The sequence below is a fragment of the Delphinapterus leucas genome, unplaced genomic scaffold, assembly GCF_059928025.1.
Source record: "Delphinapterus leucas isolate spDelLeu-1000000601 "Yukka" unplaced genomic scaffold, BTC_Dleu_Yukka2 spDelLeu_asBTCV2_sq25, whole genome shotgun sequence".
NCBI classification, from domain to species: Eukaryota; Metazoa; Chordata; class Mammalia; order Artiodactyla; family Monodontidae; genus Delphinapterus; species Delphinapterus leucas.
This window is the reverse complement of record NW_028322234.1, coordinates 14,777,883-14,798,002: the sequence shown is the minus strand read 5'-3', so window position 1 is coordinate 14,798,002 and position 20,120 is coordinate 14,777,883. Positions and strand designations below refer to the sequence as shown.

The following is a 20,120-nucleotide window of genomic DNA, read 5'->3' as shown; positions in this document are numbered from 1 at the left end:
CCCATAAGCCTAGCACCCGGGGCTGTGGGTCCAGACTCCAGCCTCACTTCTGCATCCGACTGCCCGCCAGCCGCAAGGCTCGGGGGTGTGCAGGAAGGAGCTGGGATTTTGGTCAGCCTAGGGTCGCCCCCCCCACCCCCCACCCCCGCCTTCCTCACCTCCGTGGTTTAGATGGAGCCCAACCTGGCTCCAGGCCCAAGGAGGAGAATACTGCATGCCCTGGCCCCAGGGGACACGGCGGCACATGAATAAGGCCAGGCCGCTGCCAGCGAATGAGACTTGGGTCCAGGACTTCCGTTGGAGCTACTGGGGAAGGGGCGCTCTTTCTCTGCAGGGGCTGCCAGCAGCTGGGTGTCACCACAAGGGGCCCTGGAGCAGAGCCAATCCAGCAGGAAGCAGAGCTGGGGATGGAGGAGGAAACTGAACCCTGGAGACACGGCTGGAGGCCCTGGGTCAGCAGGCCCGAAGCCAACCCCACCCCCACCCTGACTCTTCAGTGAGGCCAGCAAATGCTGATTTTTGCTTAAGCTGGCCTGAGCTTGACTTCTGTCTGTCCCTTGTCTCTAAGAGCCTCCGGCCTCTCCGGGAGAAGAGGCCTAGCCGCTGTAGACTTAATTAAACACACACCATACCCTGTAGAAGAAACCTGGGACTGGCCTCACAGTGAAGCCAAGATGCTCTCTTTCTCTTCCTAGCAGGCATCACCACCTGATGTACCGTGTGTGTGGGTTTATTATGGTCTGTCTCCCCTAGTAAGGGATCAAGTCCATGAGATCGGAGCCTCTGCCTCGCTCCCCTTGTGTCCCACAGTCCGAGAACAGTAATCGGCACCCTGCAGGGATTCAACAAATATTTGATGGAGGGATGAGTAAGGCAAGGGGGGCATTGAGAAAATGACTGCCAGGCTGTAAGGAAGGACTGGAACGGAAAGGAAGCATCTGAGTGGTAGAGGAAGAGCTTCCTGGTGCTGGAACTGTGATGGCTGATGTGCAGGCACCCAGGAGGGGCTGCCTGTGGGCCCCCGGGGCAGGACGGGAACAGAATTAGTTTCAGCAGGAGGCTGCCTCTGGTGCAAAGGTCCTGCCCAGCACCTCCTGGACCACACGGCAGTGTCCGGGCGCAAGCTGGGAGCGGTCCCATCTGCTGGAGGAACCCTCCTGCACGGCAACGGGGCATGTCGCACGACTGCGGGCAGAGGCCAGCGAGAGGGGGGCATGGGGCTCTGAGCTTGGAGAGCAGACCCACCCTCATCACCTCCACTGCTGTAGTTCAGACCTCCCTTCTTTCTCCGCCTCTACCCTCACCCCCTGAAGTGAGGCCTCCACAGAGCAGCCAGAACCACTGGTGTGAAACTCACACTTTCAACTCAGCAACATCCTCCCAGACTAGGGTCGAAGGCCATTCAAAAAGGGCACCCCGCACCGGCCATGACTGTGGCACTGAAGAGCCCCCAGCATGTCCCACGCTTCCGGACTTCTGCCTGGCTTAGTCCCTCTGCCTCCAAGACATTCTCATCTTCTCTTCCGTGGCAGACACACATTCAGGTAGAGACACCACCTCCTCTAGGATGCTCCCAGTTTGAACTGGGCTCCTGAAGCCTGCTCTGGCTTATATCCTGCATGGGTTACACCAAGGGTACCTGTCAGGGAGGCTGAGAGATCACAGACACAGCATCTGAAACAGCTCTTCACGCAGCCTGTCACCTGGTGTGTGCAGTGTAAGAACCGTCCAGTAAATGTTTGAACTAAACCCCTTCTGTACTTCTTCACATGGGTAGCACCAGCTGCTATGAGATCACATAAATATTTATGAAGCCCTTGTTCTGTGCAAGGCATCACGGGAAAAATGCGGAAAATGCGGAACGGGAAGCCGGGGGCAGAAAACTTCAGGGTAAAACATCTGATGAAAAGGGAAGGGGTGTGTCTGTTTACTTGGGGGGTGTGTGTGTGTGTGTGTGTGTGTGTGTGTGTGTATGCGCGCGCGTGCACACATGCTATTTGCTTATTTGCTCCCCTGGCAGTATCCTCTCCTGGACCTTAAGCTCCATAAGAGTGGGGCCTCTGTTGTGTTCGCCTCTGTATCTTCAGAGCCAAACGCAGTCTCACACATAACACGTGCTCGACAAGCAGTTAGAGAGCAAGCGGAACGCTGTGGGCCACACGGGCTGGGGCCAGGGAGGCCTGGGCCCTGGCAGCCCACCTCGCAGGCCACAGGGACCCCTGCGGAGGGCAGGTTTGGGGGACAGAACTTTGGTCAGTTCTCTACCAAAGACACAAAGCATCAGAGCCATGCGTGTTTCATTTCTGCTCATCCGCTTTCAGGGCCCAAAGTCCGTAAACTGCAAGCTAGTCCCGACTCCACGGCAGCAACACACACGTGCCCCCTTCCAGGCAGACTGTCTTTAACTGTCCCACATCACCACTGCTTCTGGTTGTCACCGAAAAAGCAGCGTCATCCAGCCAACTGAAACCCAAGTTTGGGGAACGAACAGGGGACAGAAGCAACGAGGCTCTTTGGACCTGCCTGAAGCCCCAGTCCAGCTTTTCTTTCACAAGTGAAGGGAAAACCACCACCAGAGATTTGTAGAGAGACCTAGGCCACCGCAAAGACCTAAAATATTAAAACGTTAACCAAATACACGTTATTTGATCCAGATTCTGTCCACCAGGTGTTTTTTTCTTTGTTTTTTGGTTCTGTGAAGTGCTCCCTGGGACTTCCCTGGTGATCCAGTGGTTAAGAATCTGCCTTCCAATGCAGGGGACGCGGGTTCGATCCCTGGTCGGGGAGCTAAGATCCCACAAGCCGTGGGGCAACTAAGCCCGCGCGCCAAGTAGGGAGAAGCCCGCGCACCACAGCAAACAGTCCGCATGCCACAACTAAGACCTGACGCAGCCAAATAAATAAATTCTCCTTGATCAAATTGGTCTGTAAAAAAAACAGCCCACCCGGAGCGTTGAATAGGCTCATCAACATAAGGAGGGTTAAGAAAACCAACAGTAAAGAAAGCCGTTTCACCAAATGTTCCCCAAAGTTATCTGACCAGGCAAGCCCTTTCCAGGAACACCGTGACGAGGCCTGAGAACTGTGGGTGACTGCGGCCAACATTGCTGTGTGAAGTGGGGTGGGATTCGGAACCCTCACGTCACCTCAAAGAACAGCCCTGCTCTGGGTGGCGCAGGCACTACCGTCTGGGACACGCTTGGTGAGTCAGCCTCACCTCAGCTTCCCAAGGTGCCGATGCCAAGTCCAAGGTGGCTGCTCTTGGTCTGAACCCCTCCCCCATCCTCCTCCACACGCCCCTCCTCAGCTCCTGTGCCCCAGATGGCTCCCTGCCTGAGCCCAACCATGATCCCAGCTCCCAGCAAGGGAAAACCCCTGCTTCCCCGATCCCCCAGGTGGCAGTGGGTGGTGGTGAGGAGGCCGGGGACAGACCTGGACAGGCTGAAAGGAGTAGCCTCTGGTGACACACCGCTCGGTGACATCCCGGCCCACAGCATGGGCTCTCCCTCCTGTCTCCTGCCATCCTCCACCCAACTGTCTGCTTTGGATGTAAACCTTGGGGCAGCTCAGCTGTGATCCCCAAGGACCAGGACTGGGCTCTGGACCTGGTCTTCACAGTCCTGGTGATAAGCACAGACAGGTAAGCCCAGGTGTGGGAAGTTGCAGATCTCTGCTCCTGTGACATCCCTCTGCCAGATGTCTGGGACCCCTCCCTGCTCCCAGGGGCACTGCTGACGTGGCTGTGACTGTCAGGGTGCTCTGACCACCCAGCTGAGCCGGGAACCACTCCTCCAGCTGCACCTCGCGCTACGTCCATAGAGGCAATCATGACAGTCACTTGTCAACTACAACTTCCAGCGATTCCACACATCTGAGTGCCCACTGTGCACCAGGTGCCATGCTGGCTTCTACGTTGTGGTGGTGACATGGAGAGACATGTCCCCTGCCTGCCAGGAGCTGACATCAGACTTAGTTGAACATTACAACACAGGGGAAGCACAGAAGGCACTCAGACCACGGAGCTGGGGCACCCAACCCGGTGAGGCTGCAGAGAAGGAGCAGATCAGGGAGGGCTTCTTGAAGGAAATGCCACTTAAGCGGAAGGAGCAGCATTTAGCCAGGTGACCAGGAGCGGGGAGGAATGAGGCAGCACTGGAGGAACTGGAGGAAGGTCAGGGTGGCACCACTGGACTCCCTTAAAGACAGACGGGAAACAACCCAGCCCAGGGCGAGAGGAGCGGAGTACAATCCCTCACACCGGCATGGCCCAGCGTAGAAGCTCCTGGCAGGTAAGCACCAATCACACTCAGGCAGTTCCTATCTTGAGCAAAGGAACCAAAGATGGCTCCAAAGAAGTCGGGGGTCCCTAAGGTGCAGGCTGCCTCTTGACCCAAAGGGCCGTAGACCATTCTCCCTGCAGGGAGTGGAGGTCTCTGGGTAACAAAGGGGTCGCCAAGGAGGCAGGCCCTTCTACTAAAGCAGAAACGACTGACCGGGGGCCCTGGGACAAGGGAAAGTCCTCGGATGGCTTGGGTGGGTGCGTGCGTGGGAAGTTCTAAAAGCCCCACCCTGAAGGCATCGCTGTAATCTGTGTACAGTGTCTTTGTCAGGGAGAGGGCCTGTAAACTGCCTCCTCAAATAGTGGGTAAGGAGGGTCCAAAGGAGGAGGAGCGTTTTAAGAAGCCCCACACTTGTCAGAATTAAAACAGTGGGCTTCCTGATACCACCACTACAAGTAGGCCAGGGTACAGCACTCAGGGTTTCATCTGTGTCTTTTCTGCCCAGAGGTTGACTGGTGGCAAAACCCTTAAAACAAAATGCCTCCTGTGTCTATTTCAGACCAGCAAGGAAGGGGACGGAGTGGGTACTGCCCTGCAGCCAGTCTAAGGAGGAGGAACTCCTAGGGAGAGGGTGGGTGACGGCAGCTGCCCGGATGTGAGGAAAGGAGGCCAAGTCCCTACTGCAAGCAAGGGAAGGGGAGCAAGGAGCTGGCCTGGACCCCAGAGGTGGCCCCGGGGTAGAAGGGTGTGTGTCCCCACCCTCCAGGGTGACAGAGGTCTTGGGATCCCATCTTTAGACTTCTCCAGCCTCTGCCACGTAGTCACAGCGAGGACATTCCCATATGGGGTTTCCCAGAACCCTGGGATGGTCTCTCACACAGGCCAGCAGTCATTGATCAGAAAATACTTATGGGCCAGGCACCTAGGTGCTCAGCACTTCATCCGCATCACTGTCCTGAAACTTCACAACCACCTTAGGAGGTAGGTCCTTAGTTTACAGAACAGGAACGGAGACTCAGAGAGGGCGAGCGACTTGTCCAAGGTGGGGCTGGGTCTCCAACCCAGGCGGGCCTGACTCTGGTCCCTGACCCCCGCTACTACCCACGCACCGCAAGGGCAAAAGGGAGAAGTCACCGTCCCATTTTGCTTCCTCCCATCTTTCCCTCTCAGGTGGGCCTTGAAGCTAAGAAACTGGGACTCTTCCTCTGAGAAGTAACATCAGGAATAAAGCAGCTGTCAGTAAACATTCCAGACAAACATCTCTGGAAGAGTACAAACGAAACTACAGGGTGAGCGATGGGCTGTGGGGTGGGCCCGAGGCCTCCAGCAAGTCGTGCGACCATCTGCTTCAGATGAGCGTGCAGTCACACCAGGGCAGACCCTCAGGCTCCTCGAGGAGAGAATGCAGACCCACGCTTAACGGTGAGGCCCACTTCGCCTCTGCAGCTGTCAAACGTGTAACCGTGGGAGACTGTACGTAACACATTCACAACCGAAGGTGAAAACACACACATTCTCTGTGTGTTTTCAGCCCCGCATGCAGGCTTTCCTTCTTCACACTATGCACGGAGGCAAGTACACAGAAGCCACGGGCAGGCCTGCCCCTCGACTAGCTCTGGCACGCCCCCGTGGCTGCCTCCAGCCTCCGTCTCTGAGGATGTCTGCTAAACTAAACAGAAGAAAATATGTAGACCCAGGAAAACACACAGAGAAGGGAATCTGGACTATCTTGGCCTGTTCTGTTTATTCCCCTCATAAATGATGGATCGAACACCTGCCAGGAAATAACCCCCATCTGGAAAGCCACATAGAATTCTTGTCCAAAGTGTCAGCAAGGTAGTTGTGCAAAATGAGCTTTAATCCTGCGCCGATGTGTCTTAATCTTATCTGTGCAAAAAATATGGAAAGCATCTTGCCAACACAAACAACAGTCTGTTAATACGTGGCACCTGCTTTAATCCTGCGACACTTACTATCTCAAGCCTTCGAGTCCTTTCTTTTCTCAGGAATTATTATAAACAGTCCTGTGCAGCAACATAAAGGTGAATTTGTCACCGATGTGTCAACTCTGTTCGCCAACTAATTCTTTGGTGAAGAGTAGAACTGATCTCAATCATGCTGTTGCTAGGCAATACCTCTCTGATTTCAGTGTACCGCAGGCTCAGCTAGTGGGCAGTGGGTCCCTTCATTCTTTTTTTGGTACTTGAATATATTTTTCCTCAGGCAGCTCTCAACTGGTCTCACGGAAATCATAGGGGGGCCCAGTTTTGGGAGATGACAGTATATCTTTCATCTTATGCCCTTCTTTCTGGGATGCTCTTCATCACAAAATTACCATCACCCACTGAAACCCGAGCCACTCCTCAGGGCTCTAACATGACCCTACATTTCTGACAACAGCGGGGGTAATAAGCCACTTGGATTTGCTGAATGGTCCTAACTAGACCCGGAGGCAGGCGCTTTACATACTCCATCTCATTCAATGTCATCACAGCCCTGTGGCATAGAAATTATTTATTGTCTCTGATTTGCAAATCACAAAACAAGACTGAGAGGCCTCGGAGAGACACGTGCCCTGCCCAAGTCACGAAGCTGGTACACAGCAGAGGTGGGATCAGAACCCTAAGCCTGACTTCCAAGCTGGGTGCCTCACATCCCCCTCGACCCCTCTCAGGCCAAGCCACATCCGCCTTCTTTACTTCTAGAAGCACCAGCCCTGCAGCCCTCTCCGATCCCTCCACCCCTGCCCCACCCACTCAGACTACAAGCTGCTGGGGCAGACCCTGCACTTTGGATACCTCTGTGCCTTAAATCGAGGAAAAACCCCATAAGCCTATTAATACATCAAACAAAGTCAGCAACCTCACCTAAAACTACTGAGAAATTGGGGAGCCAGCTTTGACAGCACTTTTCTATTCTGCCACTAGATGGCGCGACACAAGCACAGCTGAGGTGAAGTATCGATGCAAGCGGCTGGCCGAAGATTCAGGGGAAAGTTCCAGTGAAGACAGCGGAAATCCCCTCACAGGAAGGAGAGCTAAGGACTCCAGAAAATCTGCTGAGGCTGCAGGCCAACTGATGAAGTTTGGGAACGCGGGCGCTGGTTTCTGGGTGTGTTCAGATGGGCCTCAACCACCTGCGGCTGGGACCCTGGGCAAGTTCCCGCGCTTTCCCCACATACTGCCTGTGTCTGTCAACAGGCATGGTACCCACACCCCAGTCGGTTCGGAAGGACTGAAGGAAATGATGCATATCAAGTGCTTGGGAAGTGGCTGGCATGCAGTCCGAATTCCACACTGGTGTTACTACTGTGACTAGAATTCCACAGAGACTGCAGATACACTGACGCCGTCTCAAAGCAGGGGTCTTGGACTCCAGGACTGTCTCCAGTCGCCAGGCCCTCAACGATGATAAACACCTCCCGGTCTGGCCCCTTCCAAGAGCTGCCTGGACACGGGGACACCTCGCCACAAACAGTCTCTCATAATCCCTTGAGCCCTTCTGAGGCCGAGGGGATCACTGAGGTGAGAGCCGACAGCAGGCCCACTAGCCAAGCCCTGCTCACAGCAACACGATTTCCTGAGAACCCACGATGAGCCAGGTGCGAGGCACCAGGCACTGGAGACAGGAGGAAAGGTGGACGAGGCCGCAGCCATCTAGTGGGAAGAGGAGAGAAAAACAAGCAGCCGGAGGCGTGCGGGGACAATGAGGAAACCCTGGAGGCAGGCGCTAGACGGCCGCTGGAGCAGGGCAGTGGGCAGAAGGGGGCCGCGGCGGGGGGAAGGCCTCTCCCAGGCGCCATCTGAACCTTGGGTGTAAAGGAGCGACCAGGTGAAGGCGGAGTATGCCGGGCAGAGGGAGCCCCAAGAACGAACATCCTAAGGACAGGAAGAACCCGGAGGCCCATCTGACACCAGAGTTCCCTTAGGGGAGGGCAGGAGGTGAGTTTGGAGACGGGGAGCATGGTGAGGAGTCCAAGCAGGGGTGTGATATGATCCGGTTCATTTTTCTGAAAGACCACCCTGGCAGTGGTCCTCATGAATCCTTTCCATTTCTGCGTGTTATGAAGTTTTGTAATATGACGTCGGGGAAGATCACCCTGGGAGTGGTGAGGAGAACAGATCTCAGGGAGGCAGGAGGAGTTGCCAGGGGGCCAGCGAGGAGCCCTCAGGTGCTGTCCAGGTGAGAAGCGGCAGTGACAGGGAGGCTCGGGCAAGTCTTGTGGCCTTGCAGACTGGGCGAGGCAGCTGGAGCCTGACTATTCTGGAGACAGGGCGTGCTGGTGCCTGAGCTGTGGAAGCACGTCTCGCTCACTCAGTGGCCGACGTGGTCCGCAAACACAAGCCCCATTTTCCCGACAAGACTCCACAAGCAGGCGGCCCCCCAAGTGGCACGGATGATGAGTGACCCGGGCCCTGGACTCAGGTCCCCGGCGGCCACATCAATGCTGCAGAACATCCTTCCTCCTCTGAGCAAACGGCAGCCTGTTTTCTCACTCTTGCCACCTGAGAAGCCAAACTGTTTTCCCCACTCCCGCTCTGCTGTTACAGATGCAACACAGGCGTTAATTCTGGGCTGATGAATTCTCGAAATTCTGTGTGGCAAGCCTGGGGGAGTTTAATTTAGCAAAGCCATTTAAAATGTACTGCAAAAGCAAAGCTTACCTCCTAGACACGTGCATGGAGAAACCACTGTCGTCTCTGTCAGGTTTCAGGAGAATGAGTGCCCAGTGAGTCAAAACGATCCACTGGAAAGGATGAGCTGGGCTCCTAGACTCAGTGGCTGGAGGTGGGCACACTGGGACAGGCTGACTCCTCTTACAGACACGGCCTTGGGCTTCAGCCCCCGTGAAAGGGAATGGCCCAGATGCAGAGCATCTCGGAAGGTCCCCACCTGGAACTTGGAACAGTGCTGAAGGTCATGGAAAACACTGGTCCCCCTTAACAGGCACATGAAGTCCATGATGCCTACAGCTGCCAAAAGGCCATAATGGAAAAAAAAGGTTGGGAGGGTGAGCCCTAAGCTCTAGTTGGCAAACAGTTTATTCTTGGACACTTTTATTTTGCCCCCAACTCCACCCCCTGGACACTGGGCAATGTCTGAAAACATTCCTGGGTATCACGATGGGGAGGAGTTACTAACAGCATCTAGTGGATGGAGGTCAGGGATGCTGATCAGCCTCCTACTGTGCACAGGATGCTCCCCCAACCACAAATGATCCAACCCCAAATATCAACTGTGCTGAGGATGAGAAAAAGACTGAGTCAGATCCCTAACTCACATTATACACCAAAGTAAATTCTCAGTGGGTCAGACGGCACAAACCAGGGTGATGCCCCAGCATCTGTGAATTACCTCCTCTCTCCCTCCCGGCTCCATTTGTGTATTTAAATGTGTGCAGCATCCTAGGACTTTAGTAGATCAGATGACTATGTTGCACAGTCTCTTGGCAGGGGGAGGGTCAACAGAATCCCCTACCACAGGGGTACTCAAACAGGTGCGATTTTGCCCCCGGGGGGACATCTGACAACGTCTAGAGACATTTGGGTAGAGGTCAGGGGCACTGCCAAACATCCCACGATACACAGGACAGATCCCACTGGAACGTCTCAATGAAACTTGGCTATAACCCGAAAGGAGCTTTCTCTCTACCTAGGCATCCAATCAGAAGACTAACAGCCAGTAGTAACTGACAAAGATCCGCACCTACCAGTGGGCCAATCCCATGCCATATGTTCCTTTCACACAACAATCCTCAGACTTGATTAGCATCGTTCCCATTCTACAGATGCAGGAATTGAGGTCAAACAATTTGCCCAAGCTCCTGGGCAAGTAAGTGGCAGAGACACGACACAAACCAAGGGCACTTCCGATTGTGCCACAAGCTATCAACCGGAGCCTGCCAGTCAGTTCCGGTCTAAAATTCCTTTGGGGCTTGAGACAGGGGAGAAACCCACATGGATCTCCTTACAGGCCCCACTCAGGCCAAGCACCTGTCTAAGAGGTGCTACGACAGGGCTGAAGCCCAAATGGCAGCCAAGGTCAGGCAGGCACTGGAAAAGGGGGAAGCGGGCCAGGTCCCAAGCAAGTCGGTGGAGACCGCAGTGTCTAGGAAGGCACAGTCTATCTCAAGGTGGCAGCTGCTCCTTAGTCCTGGCAAATCATTACTGTGCAGGAACGCAGGCTGAGGCTGGTTGCTGTTTTTCAAGAGAAATCAGAAACCTGGATTATTCTTTCCCCTGAAATCTCGGAATTCTTAAGTGTTGGCTCCTAATTAAAAGCAAACAAAGACAAACCTAAATGAGCCAAATTATATATGTCTGCTTGCCCCCAAAGTAAGGTTACAATCTCTGCCTGTGGTTTTTGACTCTGGCTCCATGTCGTAAAACATCTGTGGGGCCCTAGACACTGCGGACCTCCTGCAACAATCTCCAATGGTGCAGCCAAAGCATCAGTTTTAATTCTCCTCCACAACCTCCTTAAATAAGCGTGAAGCACGGTCAGGGTTAATATTCACAGCGAGTGCTACGCAATAGCACCAAGTGCCAAGACAACCAAGGATGAAGTGGAGTACAGGGACTTTACTCTGAGACTCTGTGCTGTATAGTTTTCTACCAAGCAGTGCACAGCCACACCGAACACGGCTTGTGGAACCACAGGAAGGTTACTGCACGAGGTGGCAAAAACAAACCCCCTTCAAACAAAACAGAGAACCCCTGCTGCTTGCTGCCAGCACTACCACCAGATCCTGAATAGACAACGAAGCAAACCCATCTGCCTCCTGATGGTTTCAAAGTACCATGGAGAGCTACCAAGGCTCGGCCAGGTCAATACCAGCTGCCTTTCCCAGGTAGTTTCCATTACATGAGAAAGGCCCTTTTCAAGTCCCCCAGATGCATTCCATTGTTCCCCAAATGGCCCCCATTTCCCACTCTACCCCAGTCTATTCTCTGGGCCTGAACTCACTTACTAGGCAGGAATTCGACTGGTACCTAAAATGCCCCCTTGGCTGGCCCCAAACACGGTCCCTGCTCCCAAGGCCATTCTAAGCTTCCTGGTTCTGACCCTAGGAACTTCCTGTCGCCTCCTCTCTCTCCAGCTCCTTCAGCGTACAAGCACACAGCAGATCCCGACCGGCCCTCATACCCCATGATGCCTGCAGGCAACGGGACTGCTGGGGTGAGTCCATTTTCCAGTTAACTGGGAGGCAGGCTGGAGATGCGGTGGAGAAGTTTTAAACTTGCAGAACTGCAAGCTTTTCTGTCCATACACAGGATCCCTGTCAAAACTTAAATTTTCTTCCAAGTACATAAAGACTTTAGCGTGGCACCCTCAGCTACCGCCAGGCCCCATCTGCCCCGGGTGTGAGAGGCATGCAAGAGTTGACCTCAGGACAAACCCCAGGGTTAATGTTTATCATAGCTTCATGAAAACTTTGAAAAATTGCTTCTCACTTCTCCTAAGAATTAAGTTTAGGGCAGGGGAAGGGGGTGGTGAGAATCAAGTGAACTGAGGATTCCAACTGTTTTGAGTTCTAGCTCATTAATAAAAACTCAGCTGCATCCCATCCTCTCTGGGGTTAGGTCTTAAATCAAAAAGTAAGGTGAGAACTGATGAAAGCCAAACCACCCTTGAAAATCTCTGGACTAATACTTGGTCCGGCCAGATCAGGGGTTCTCAATGGGGGGCAACTGTGTGGGGGAGGCTCCCCCCACCAGGGGACACTGAGCAATGTCTGGACACTTCCGGTTGACATGACTGGGGGAGGGGGGAGGGTGCTATTGGCATCTAGTGGGTCGAGACCAGGGAAGCTGATCAACATCCTACAATGCCCAGCACAGCCCCACAACAGAGAATTATCTGGCCCCAAATGCTTAGAGTGGCGAGGCTGAGAGCCCCTGCCTAGATGATCACGCAATCAAAGTCAAGACAGAACCTAAGAGGACGGACAGCCCAGCTCTGGCTGCCTCTCATCCTGGGCTCACCCCAGCGGGTGGAGTCAGTGGGGGTGGATTCACCTGCACTGTTCAGACTCACTTCTTGCCCTCTCTTGCTTCGCTTTGAGCACTTCCCCTAAATGTGTCTGTAACATAAGTCCACCACAGTAAAAACAGCTACTATTTACCGTTTATTACCGGGCCGAGATAGGCGCTAAAGAATTTATATGCATTAATTCAGCCAAGGGTCACAGCAACCATGGGATAGATAAGATCATTGTTATCCTCATTTTGTTGGTGAGAAAACTGAGGCTCAAAGGAGTTAAGAATTTGGCCAAAGTCACTCAGAGAGTACAAGGCAGAGTAAAAACACAAACCCGGTTCTAATGCAAAGCCTGTGCCCAACCATCACCTTATATGGAGGGTGTCAACTGAGGGTGATTCTCCCCACCTCCTGCCCTGGGACACTACACAGTGTCTGAAGACATTTTTGGTTGTCACGACCCCTTGGGTAGGGGTGCAGGGGAGGGTGTGTGCTACTGGGACCTTACGTGTAGTCAGGGATGCTGCTATGATGCTCAACATCCTACAGAGCAGAGGACAGGCCCTCAACAGAGAATCACCAGGTCCAAAATGTCGATAGGGCCAAAGTCGAGAACCCTGCTTTATACGGTCTCTTGGGTTTCCACCCTGCGTGTCCGCAGGCTGGCAAGGCATCATGTGCACATGGTATCTTTTTTTTTTTTTTTTTTCGGTACGCGGGCCTCTCACTGTTGTGGCCTCTCCCGTTGCGGAGCACAGGCTCCGGACGCGCAGGCTCAGCGGCCATGGCTCACGGGCCTAGCCGCCCTGCGGCATGTGGGATCTTCCCGGACCGGGGCACGAACCCACATGTCCCCTGCATCGGCAGGCGGACTCTCAACCACTGCGCCACCAGGGAAGCCCTGCACATGGTATCTTTTAAGGCTGGGATCTAGAATCCAAGATCTCCTATAGCTCAAATACACTTTGCTCACCCTCTTCTCAGTCTCTTTACCTCTACCAGGGACCAAACGCCGCTGCCTTCAAATCCCGATGCCGGTCTACAAGGCAGAATAACTCCAGAGACAGGATGATTAACGGCTTTGGGATGTATCAGTAGCGAAATGCCAAGCAGAAGAGAATATCCCAGGACACAAGTGTACAACACTCACACACTCCTAGGAGAGAAACATTCCAGTTGGACCTTAATAGTCACGGACTACAGGACTACCAACAAAGGGCCGTGGGAGTTGCTGTCACAGCTGAGATCACCATGGTAAGGAGGGCCAACAAGATGCTGTACTGGATACACAACTGGAAGTGTTTCTTTCCACACAAGCACAGCACTCCTAACCTGTACTACTCAAGCCAGGGCTTCTCAACCCTAGCTGCACGTCGGGATCGCCCGTGCTGTTTTCTGTCTCTATAGATGCCCAGGTGCGAGGACGGATATGATTAGGATCCCAGTTTGGAAAGGCAGAAGCCGAGAGGGCGTCTGAGATTAAACAACAAGTAGGAAAGCACACGTATGGCGCAGTCCATAAAGCTTCAAAGTGCATAGGAAGTCCCAGTTCACATAGTGGATAAGAAATTAAAGATCCTAGCAGGCTGCACAAGCCCAAACCAGAAATGGAGTGGAGAAACACATGACACCCAATTAAAGGGCAGCAGAGATATGAGAGGCATAAAAGACCACTAAGATTTGATTTTTTTTGGAGACAGCTAGGCCAGAACTAGTGTCAGAGGCAAAGTACTAGGTGAGTGTGGCATTTACTAGGCAAAGACTTTAAGTACTACAAAACAGTCCGTCTTCTCCATCTTACACTTAACCTGTTCAACTACACAATTTACAATCGACAGCTCATGTGTCAGCGCATGTGCTAGAAATGGTGTCCCTGGAAAACAGGAATCCATAATTTTCCCTTTGTGCTCAAAGGTACACCTCACCACGAAGGTCCTGACTGATGAATTCACTCATTCCTTCAACAAACATTTCTTGGATACCTACTCTGCGCCAGGCACTATCCTAATTGGGGTGGGGGATCCACCAGGGGCAGACAAAAATCCTCACCCTCATGGAGCTTACGTTCTAGAAGCAAACAAGTAGACCGAGCACACCGGCTGGTGATAAGTGCCGTGGGGCAACATGAAGCGGGGCAGAGGGGATACGGAACGCGGATACGATTTGAAATAGGTGGCCAGAGAAGTTCTCAACGATAAGGGAACATGTGAGTAAAAACCTACAGGAGGGGCAGGAGCGAGCGTGGGGACATGTGCAGGAAGGCTGACTCAGGCAGAGGAACCAGCGGGTCCAAAGGCATACAGGAGAGAGGATGTGGACCACGCAAGGGACGTGGAGACAGCCAGAGTGGATAAAGCAGGGCCCGTCGGGGACAGAGTGGCGGGAGAGGAGGACAGGGAGGTCTTGGGGGCCATCTGCCTTCGGGGTTGGCAAACTGTCAGCTGGCTGAAGGTGGAAGGGAGGACCAGGCAGCGGCAGCGGTGGTGGTGAGAGGTGGTCACCCCCGGTAAGATTTTTAAGGTAGAACTGACAAGATGTGCTGTGGCTTGGGAGAGAAAGAGGAGTCAAGGGCGACGTCAAGGTGTTTGGCCTGAGCCATTCAAAGGATGCACTTGCCATTTACTACAAGTGGAGAAGGATGGTGGGCTGGGCGGGTTTGGGGGAGAAAGACAGGGGTTTTGTGTGATGTGGCTATTGGACATCCAAATGGAGATGTCGAACGCGACGTCGCATAGGAGTCTTGAATTCAAGAAAATGAATGAGCCCGGTACACAAATACACAGAGTGTGTCATACTGACTCCCATTTTATCCAGTCCCCGTTCTGCCTGCAAATGCATCTTGTGAATGGAATGCCTCAACCCTCCACTGGCTCCTTTGTCTTATCAAAGACTTGCGGCCTACGTGGCGGGAGGGGGTGGTGATCAAGACCACCTTGATCCACATCCCTGCTCCTCACTAGCTGTGTGACCTGCCTTGGACAAGTAACTTAACCACTCTAACTCAGCTTCCTCATGGAGAACAGGAGCCGACGGTACCTTCTTCTGGGAGCTTTTGTGAGGAGCGAGGGTTACTCCAGATCACACGCGCCCAAGACTTTGAACAGTACCTGGTAGCACTCCAAATGCTCCACCAGGGTGAGCACTTATTATTGTCATTCGTGCACTCGTGCAGCTCAGTACAAACCTCAGGCCAGCAGGGAGCAGGGTATGGGGGGAAATCAGGGCCAGGCAGGTAGATCGCCTGCCTGTAGTTGGGCACCTAGACACGGAGGGAGCTAAAAATAGGCCTCAGAAGGTCTTGAAGCTACTAGCGATCTCAACGCCACGGCTGATTTCATCAGACAGCGGCCGATGCGGCGCTTTCCCTGGGCCATTCGGAACTGTAACCTTGTCAAAATCGCTCAGCCAGGATGTCAGCGCTCCGCAGAGGAGGGGATCGCACAGTCTCTGTCTCTCTCTCTGGAAGTGCAACCAACAAAAAGGGCCGAAAAGCCGCCAGGGCTTTCAGTGGCTCACACCCTGCGGCTGGACCTAAATGAGCGGAGACGAGGCGCGACTCTCGGGTCGCCAGGAAGGATCCGAGGGAACTGGCGGGAACTGGGGGGGCTGAATTGGGGGTGGGGGTGAAAACAAACAAGACGTTCTCCATCCTCGGCGTGGGGCAGGCCCGCGGAGGATGAGAAGCCCACAGGACCGGGGGGTGGGCCGGCTCGGCAGCCAGGCAGGGGAAGGGGGAAAGCCGGGGTCCCCGAGAACGAGGGGGCGGGGAGGGAGCGTGGCGCGCCGGGCCCGCGACCAGGCCCGGAGGTCCATTTACATCCGAGGCCGAGGCGTTGAGGCCGCGCTCCCGCCCCCTTCGGCCCCTGGCCTGGCCTGCGAGGCGAAAGGGCCTCAGGGCCGCGGCCCCCGCCGTCTCCAGAGCCGTCTGGCCAGACGGTGGCAGGGCCGGGGCTACCGGGAGTGATGGGCCGGGCCGGTGAGCCCGGCCTGAGGGGACGCAATGGGGGACGGCTGAGGGACCCACTGGGCCGCTCTCCTGGAGCAGACAGGCCCCCCGCACCCCGGGGTGCTCAGCCCTCGGGCCTCTGGCCCCCGGGCCTCCCGCCGCCCGTTCCCTGGCCGCCGGCTGGCCCCCAACGGCGCCTCCCCTACCTTCGTTCGCCAGGTCCGCCATTTTACTTCCTTAAGCCCTCCCACAAGGCCCCGCGCCGGCCCGGGCTCGTCTGCCTTCTGCCAGAAACTCCCGCGCGTGCGCACTTGCCAAGTCGACTCCGAGCAAAGCGGGCAGTTAGCGGCTGCGCGCGGAGCCCAGCGCGGTGAAGCTCTCGGGATCCGGGTCCGAGCCGGGCCAAGCTCGGAGCACGCGCCTGCGCATTAACCGCCCCCGCCTCCTTTTCCCGCCGACCGAGGGGGCGTGGGCAGGGCAGGGCGCACGCGTAGTGGGCCTCGCGCGCGCCGCGAGCAATGTGGGAATCTGCGTTCCCTGCGGCTGCGCGCCCGGAGTGGGTCTTCATGCTGCTGCTTTCCGCTTGTTTTTCGGCCTCGCACCCTCGGTGGGAGCTTGGACCGTGGAGGGCGCCGCGACCGACGCCTTCTCCTAGGTAGATCCCTGGGTCGGGGCGGGGCTTTCCACGTGCGCAGTCCCGAGGCCCGGAGGGAGGCCTGTAAGGGGTCGTGGGGCGCCTTGTGTCACCCCAGGCCTCAGTTTCCCCTTCTAAGGGACCAGTACTTTAGGCAAACTTTCTGAGGCCACGTGGAGAGGTGGGGGATGGTTGGGGGGAGTAGAGGTCAGAGGTTGAGGATCACTGGCCAAAGGGAAGGTTCATGGCGGGGCGGGGCACAGGTGTTGATCCGGGACTTGACCTCACAGAGCCATCAGAATGGGAGCTCCAGGACGACTGGCCCCTGAGGCCCCGTACTGAACAGCGCCTGGCACCGAGCCTCACCGAGTGTCTTCACCGATCACGTGGGCTGATGACCGCTCCCTCCCCCCACCCCCCAGGACCGAGGGGAGAATATTGGACGCCCTGGGCTCATTCGCGACTCACCTGCTACGCAACATCCCGCGGGCTCTGCCTCATCTCCTAAATAGAGCCCAGATCCGCCCGTTCTCCCCAGCAGGGCTCTCTCTCCCTACTCCAGGCCAGACCATTCTCATCTCTCTCCTGGAAAACCCGATAGCATCTTTCTCTCTCTGCTCTCTTTCCTTTCATTCTTATGAAATAAGCATTACACAGAGGAATCTTTCAAAAATGTGAGTTAGATCAAGGGCACATCTTTTCTCAGTGCTTCCAAAGGGCTTTCTACTGAACTTGGAATAAATTCGAAACTTCTTGTTCAGGCTTACAAAGCCCCCCTGTTTTTTGCTGCCATGCTTCCCCTTGCTCGTTGCAGTTCAGCCATATGGGTCTTTCTGTGTCCTTGGAGCTCACCAAACCCCTTCCAGCCTCAGGATCTTTGCACTGGCTGATCCCTCTGCTTGGGACTTTGTGTCCCTTTTTTTCCTGTTTCAGTCCCAGCTTCACTCCTGCTCCAGTATGATCTGGAGGAGGAGGTCCTATAGCCTGTGGGCCACATTTTTAATTATTGGGAGAAAACCAAAAGAAGAATTGCTCATGACATGTGGAAATTGTATGGAATTTAAATTTCAGTGTCCATAAATGTAGATTTATTTGAAAACAGCCATACTTAGTCATTGACATAATGTCTGTGGCTGCTTTGGAGCTGCAGAAGCAGAGTTGAGCCCTTTTAACGGACTGTCGGGCCAACAAACTTAAAATATTTACTCTTTGCGGCTTTATAGAAGTTTGCCGACCTCTAATCTAGGACACGTGTATTTACATGGTTGTTCTATACATTTCTGTACAACCAATGGGGTGTGGTGAATGTTTAACAACAGCTGCTTCTCTGGGGGGGAGAACGTGTGTTTCTGTCTGTGTTTATATGTGTGCCTGTGTGTGTATAGTTTATTGTAAATTTTACTATTTTCCCATCACTTTAAGTCTTGAAGACAATAAAACAATAAATTGGACCCTGGCTTGTAGTGCTGGTTTTCTTGGTATAAGTATACTTCAACTGTGGCTGATTTCAAGCTACCAATGTGAATGTCACTAACCAGAGTTGAGCAGAGGTGTGCAGTAGCACACTAGATTTTTTTTTTCTTCTTCTAGAGCCTGCTGCTTTCTTGCTGCAGCCCCCAAAACAGCATCAGCATCACCTGGAAAATCTGTTGAAAATACAGACTCCCAGGCCCCAACCCAGACCTGAATCAGAATCTGCATTTTAGCAAGATACCCAATAGACACCTGATTTCGCTATCCTGGATTTTGCCTCCGGGCTGAAGGCACAGGCCACAGAGCTTGGTTTAGAAATTCTCTCTTTTTTTTTTTTTAAACTTGTGGCTCGCGGGCTCTAGAGCACAGGCTCAGTAGTTGTGACGCACGGGCTTAGTCGCTCTGTGGCATGTGGGATCTTCCCCAACCAGGGCTCGAACCCGTGTCCCCTGCATTGTCAGGGGGATTCCCAACCACTGCGCCACCAGGGAAGTCCTAGAAATTCTTAAGGAATAGCTAGAATGTCACTGTTGGTCACCTGCAGCGCGTAGACTTAGGTTTGCTCATTTCTAGCTTATTGGTATCACTATTCAGTACATTTCGTTATCTGTAACTTCTCTTGAGTAAGTTATTAGTTTAAGTTTACATTAAATAGGTACTGTATATCACCATTTCAAGTATAAAACCACTAAGCCACGAATAGGAGATAACTGTTTATCACGAATAGGAGATAAACATGAAAACAAAACAATGTTTTTAAATTCTGGGTAGATACTATTGCCTGCCAAGGTGCTGTGCCCCAAGCCTGCTTTTTTTTTTTTTTTTTAATGTAAAGAGAGATTAGCAAAGTATTGGAGGCATATTAAAGGCACATTATCACTCAACTGAAAACGCGATGAGGAGTAAGAGAATTGAAAATGGGGTAACTCTAATCCACGAGATTCCTTGTCATTTAATGCCCTGTCTGCATGTCTCCAAAAGTCATTTCATATACCACATCCATCCCACACTTCGGGAAACTCCCAGCAACATGTCACCGCTTGCTAAATATAATCCAGCTGTGGTTTTTTAAGGGACGTGGAGAGATGCTAAACCCATCAGCCTGACGAGGCGACTCGATTTCCCTTGGTTTCACAATTCTTATCCCAGTGCCGAGGCTGCCAACGTCATGCCCCTTAGTTGTTCCTTTGTTTTCTTTATCTGGTCTCCTCTAACACATTAATTTAGTCAACGTTTTTTTTTGGCTGCGCTGGGTCTTCGTTGCTGTGTGCGGGCTTCTCATCGTGGTGGCTTCTCTTGTTGCAGCGCATGGGCTCAGTAGTTGCGGCACGCGGGCCCTAGAGTGCGCGGGCTTCAGTAGTTGCGGTGTGCAGGCTTAGTGGAATCTTCCCAGACCAGGGATTGAACCCGTGGCCCCCGCATTGGCAGGCGGATTCTTGACCACTGTGCCACCAGGGAAGTCCTCAACATTTACTTATTAAACAAATATTTGTTGATTACCTACTGTGGTGGTTTTAAAACGGCCCCAAATTCTTTGACCCTCTTCCCATCAAGAGGTGAGGTCTCAAATGCCACCTGATATCACTTATATGTGGAATCTAAAACACGACACAAATGAACTTATCCACGAAGCAGAAACAGACTCACTGACATAAGAGAACAGACTTCTGGTTGCCAAAGGGGAGGGGAGGCGGGGGAGGGATGGATTGGGAGTTTGGGATTAGCAGATGCAAACTATTAAGTATAGGATGGATAAACAACAAGGTCCTACTGGGAACTATATTTAGTATCCTGTGATAAACCACAA

At 53.6% G+C, this 20,120-nt stretch overlaps 1 protein-coding gene and 1 long non-coding RNA gene across 8 annotated transcripts in view; one reads left to right on the top strand and one right to left on the bottom strand.

Annotated features, from left to right (window-relative positions):
• The window catches only part of RANBP3 (RAN binding protein 3), a 54,210-nt gene extending 37,670 nt beyond the window's left edge, over window positions 1-16,540 (bottom strand). For 2 of the 7 annotated variants that reach the window (XM_022557627.3, XM_022557631.3), the window contains exon 1: window positions 1,640-3,283. In XM_022557627.3, coding sequence (XP_022413335.1) covers window positions 1,640-1,835 — 196 coding nt within the window. In that variant the 5' untranslated portion in view covers window positions 1,836-3,283. Of the gene's footprint in view, window positions 1-1,639; window positions 5,606-8,944; window positions 16,370-16,412 lie in introns of those variants that run through there. The other 5 variants (XM_022557625.3, XM_022557630.3, XM_089905599.1 and 2 more) reach the window with 5 other exon arrangements.
• Window positions 15,971-18,296, top strand: LOC111166204 (uncharacterized). The gene is made up of 2 exons (XR_002642566.3): window positions 15,971-16,861; window positions 17,131-18,296. It is a non-coding gene; the product is annotated as an uncharacterized LOC111166204 (long non-coding RNA).
• Window positions 18,297-20,120: the final 1,824 nt, after the last annotated feature.